We start from the raw sequence: 2,933 nt of genomic DNA, 5'->3' as shown, positions 1-2,933 counted from the left end.
GGCCGGAGACGCGGGGCGCCGGGGACCCGGCCCGGTACCTCAGCCCCGGCTGGGGCAGCGCCAGCGAGGAGGAGCCGAGCCGCGGGCACGGGTAGGCGCGGCGGCGCGGGCCTGGCGGAGGTGGGGCCCGTGAGCTGCAGCTCCGCGGCGGAGGGGCTCGAGTCAGGCCGCGGCTGTGTCGCCCGACCAAGGCTCAGAAAGCTGGCGGCGGGGACCCGTGGGGCCTGGTCGTGGGGATGCTCTGGGTTCCAGGAGGAAGACCTTCATGGGCCATCCTCGCTCTCCCCTCCTTGGGAGGAGACCCTCCCTCCGTGGGCTCACCCCAAGACCCCCTCTCCCGAAGCCCACCCCAGCCCGGTCTTCACCTCTGGCAGGGCCACCTCCCCACGCGAGTGGTCCCCCCAGCCTCCACTGCCATCATCGCCCTGTCTGCTCACCAGTCTCTGGTGGTAGCAGGCCGGGCACGCCTGGCACTCGCTGGTGCGGGAGTCAGGAGGAGCAGGGACTTCACGGTGTGGAGCGCTCTCGCCTCGATGTGAGATGGGGGGTCTGCAGCCTTCCCCACCCGACTTCTTACTGCCTGGGCTTGGGTTCCTGGGTGAAAGGTGGTTTGGAGCTGGCATGGCACTTGTCTAACCTTGCCCCCGCATCCTGAGCGTTGTCCACTAATGCCTGGACCCTCAGGACGGTGGTTTTGTTCCTGCTGTTGAAAGGAGATACAGACGGTCTGTAGTATCCGTAGAAATGGGAGTAGAGCAATGACAGAACTAGCAGATACCGGGGAATGCCAAGAGGCACTTATTAAGAGCCCTCTCTCTTCTGGGACCCTTCCACTTGCTGCAGGCTGTTAGGTCTCCCCCGGATTATTCCCTGGCAGGCATAGATCTACTTCATTGGGAGAATACGAAACTCAGGGATGTGAAGATCCTGGAGCCAACCCCCATCACTGGCTGACCGTTCCCCAGTTGAAAGGGTCTGGACTTAGGGACCAAGAAGTTCAGAGCAGACTGGTGGAGACAGTTATTGGAGGAGAAAATTCCAGCCCAACAGCTGAGGTCAGGAAAGCTGGACCACAGCCTATGCCACAGTAGGTGTATCAGCACCTTATATGCTAAAAAGCCTGATCCATTCAACTCTGCTCTACTGAGGGTATAAAAATGATAAACTCGGAGTCACTGACAGCTCACAGTCTTGAGAAGTCAACCACTTAGTCAAATAATTTCAGAGGTCATGTGAAATAGCCTTGAGTGATTTTCCTTCTGAATTTATTTGCCTGTGACTGTGGCAAAAAGCTGTTCCTATCCTGAGGGCTAAATTATTGAGATTGTACCATGATCCAGGGTTAAAGCCCTACTCATTTCTTGGGCCTGGAAAGATCCTCTAAGGAGGTCTAGGAGAAACTGAGCCTTGATATGGGTGGGTCTGTTGCCTTCACCCCTTACACCCTTCCTCCAGAGCCGCCCTTCTCTCCCAGCTCCGTGGCTTGAGTCTCATGGAGTGTTTGGTCTGAAGCACTTCCTGCTGCCCACTGGCATGGGGTTGATCCCAGAAAATCCCAGGAGTTCTTCAGGGTAGTAGAGCTGACAGAGCCAGCGGGCAGGCACCCAGAGCACGAGAAGATGCAGCCAAGAACAGGATCCACACTGTTCCTTGTTTGGGCCCAGCCTGGCCTGGCAGCAGCCACCACCTCATGTGAACATGCTCCCCAGAGCCTGCAGGAGAAAGCCCAGATTCCTGAATATGCTGGTTAAGACATGGCACCCACCCACCATATCCCCTCAGCCATTGCGTCCTTCCCTGTCTGTCTTAACGCTTTATGCTCCTGCAGTCCTGCCTCCTAGTTCCCTAAGCACAGGGGACTGTTTTATGTGTACTTGCCTTTGCAGTCCCAGCTCTGGATCCTCTGATTGATTGATTTTTAGTTAGCCTTTAAAACTTGCTGCTTCTTCCCCAACACCCTCAATCCCCACCGCAGAGCTGGGTTTGTTTCCTCTCTCGGTGTTGCTGTAGTACTCTGCACATTTTACATCTCACACTTGCCACAATCATAGTTCTGTCTCCCTTACAGGAATATGAACTCTGTGAATTCAGGGACCCGGTTCTCATAGTATCTTCAGTGCCCAGCAAAGCACCCAACCCCTAGCAGGTGCTCTAGAAATATCTAGAATGCATATCTGTGTCATTGCACTCACTCCACCCTGTTGGAAGCTGTGTGTTTCTCCACAGCTAGACAGTGACGTGTCTTAGTTGTCTCCCTACCTCGGTTCCTAGCCCAACCTGGCTTACACCATGGGAGCAAGAATAAATGAACAATAAGTAAAAAATCTTTACAACCTCTGAATGTTCATAAAAAGATGTTGTTCCGCTCATAAAAAGATGTCTTTCCCTTTATTCTCACCTTTTTGACATAAAAATGTTCAAACATAAAGAAAAAAGAATAGTACTGTGAGCATTCAGATACCCACCATCTAGATTTAACAGTTATTAATATTTTGCCATATTTGTTTGGTGGATGTATAATGTGTGTTTCCCCCAAACCATTTGGAAGCATGTTGTATACAAGACTTACACCCTTAATACTTCATTCTGTAACTCTTACTAATGATATTCCCTGTAAAACCATTACACTATTATTATGACTAAGTAAATTAACAATGATGCCCTAATATAATCCCTAAAATAATCTAATAGCCAAGTTTCATTTTCAAGTTTCCCCTAATTGTTCCACAGTTGTCTTTTACGGCTGTTTCTTTTTCTCCTCAAACCAGAATCCAATCCAGATTGAGGCATTTGCCTCTTCTGTCTCTTTAGAATCTTTTTTTTTTTTTTTTGTCCTTTTTGAGACCGGCCGCACCGCGCTCAGCCAGTGAGTGCACCAGTCATCCCTATATAGGATCCGAACCCGCGGGCGGGAGCGCTGCTGCACTCCCAGC

General features: G+C 51.7%; 1 protein-coding gene across 1 annotated transcript in view; it reads left to right on the top strand.

Moving 5' to 3' along the window:
• LARP6 (La ribonucleoprotein domain family, member 6) overlaps window positions 1-2,933 on the top strand; it is a 23,106-nt gene that overhangs the window by 2,261 nt on the left and 17,912 nt on the right. Inside the window, exon 2 of the mRNA XM_008582827.1 lies at window positions 9-91. Coding sequence (XP_008581049.1) covers window positions 9-91 — 83 coding nt within the window. The remainder of the gene's footprint in view (window positions 1-8; window positions 92-2,933) is intronic.

The sequence above is a fragment of the Galeopterus variegatus genome, unplaced genomic scaffold (genome assembly GCF_000696425.1).
Source record: "Galeopterus variegatus unplaced genomic scaffold, G_variegatus-3.0.2 Scaffold2731, whole genome shotgun sequence".
Classification (NCBI taxonomy): Eukaryota; Metazoa; Chordata; class Mammalia; order Dermoptera; family Cynocephalidae; genus Galeopterus; species Galeopterus variegatus.
This window is presented reverse-complemented; position numbering and strand designations above follow the sequence as displayed.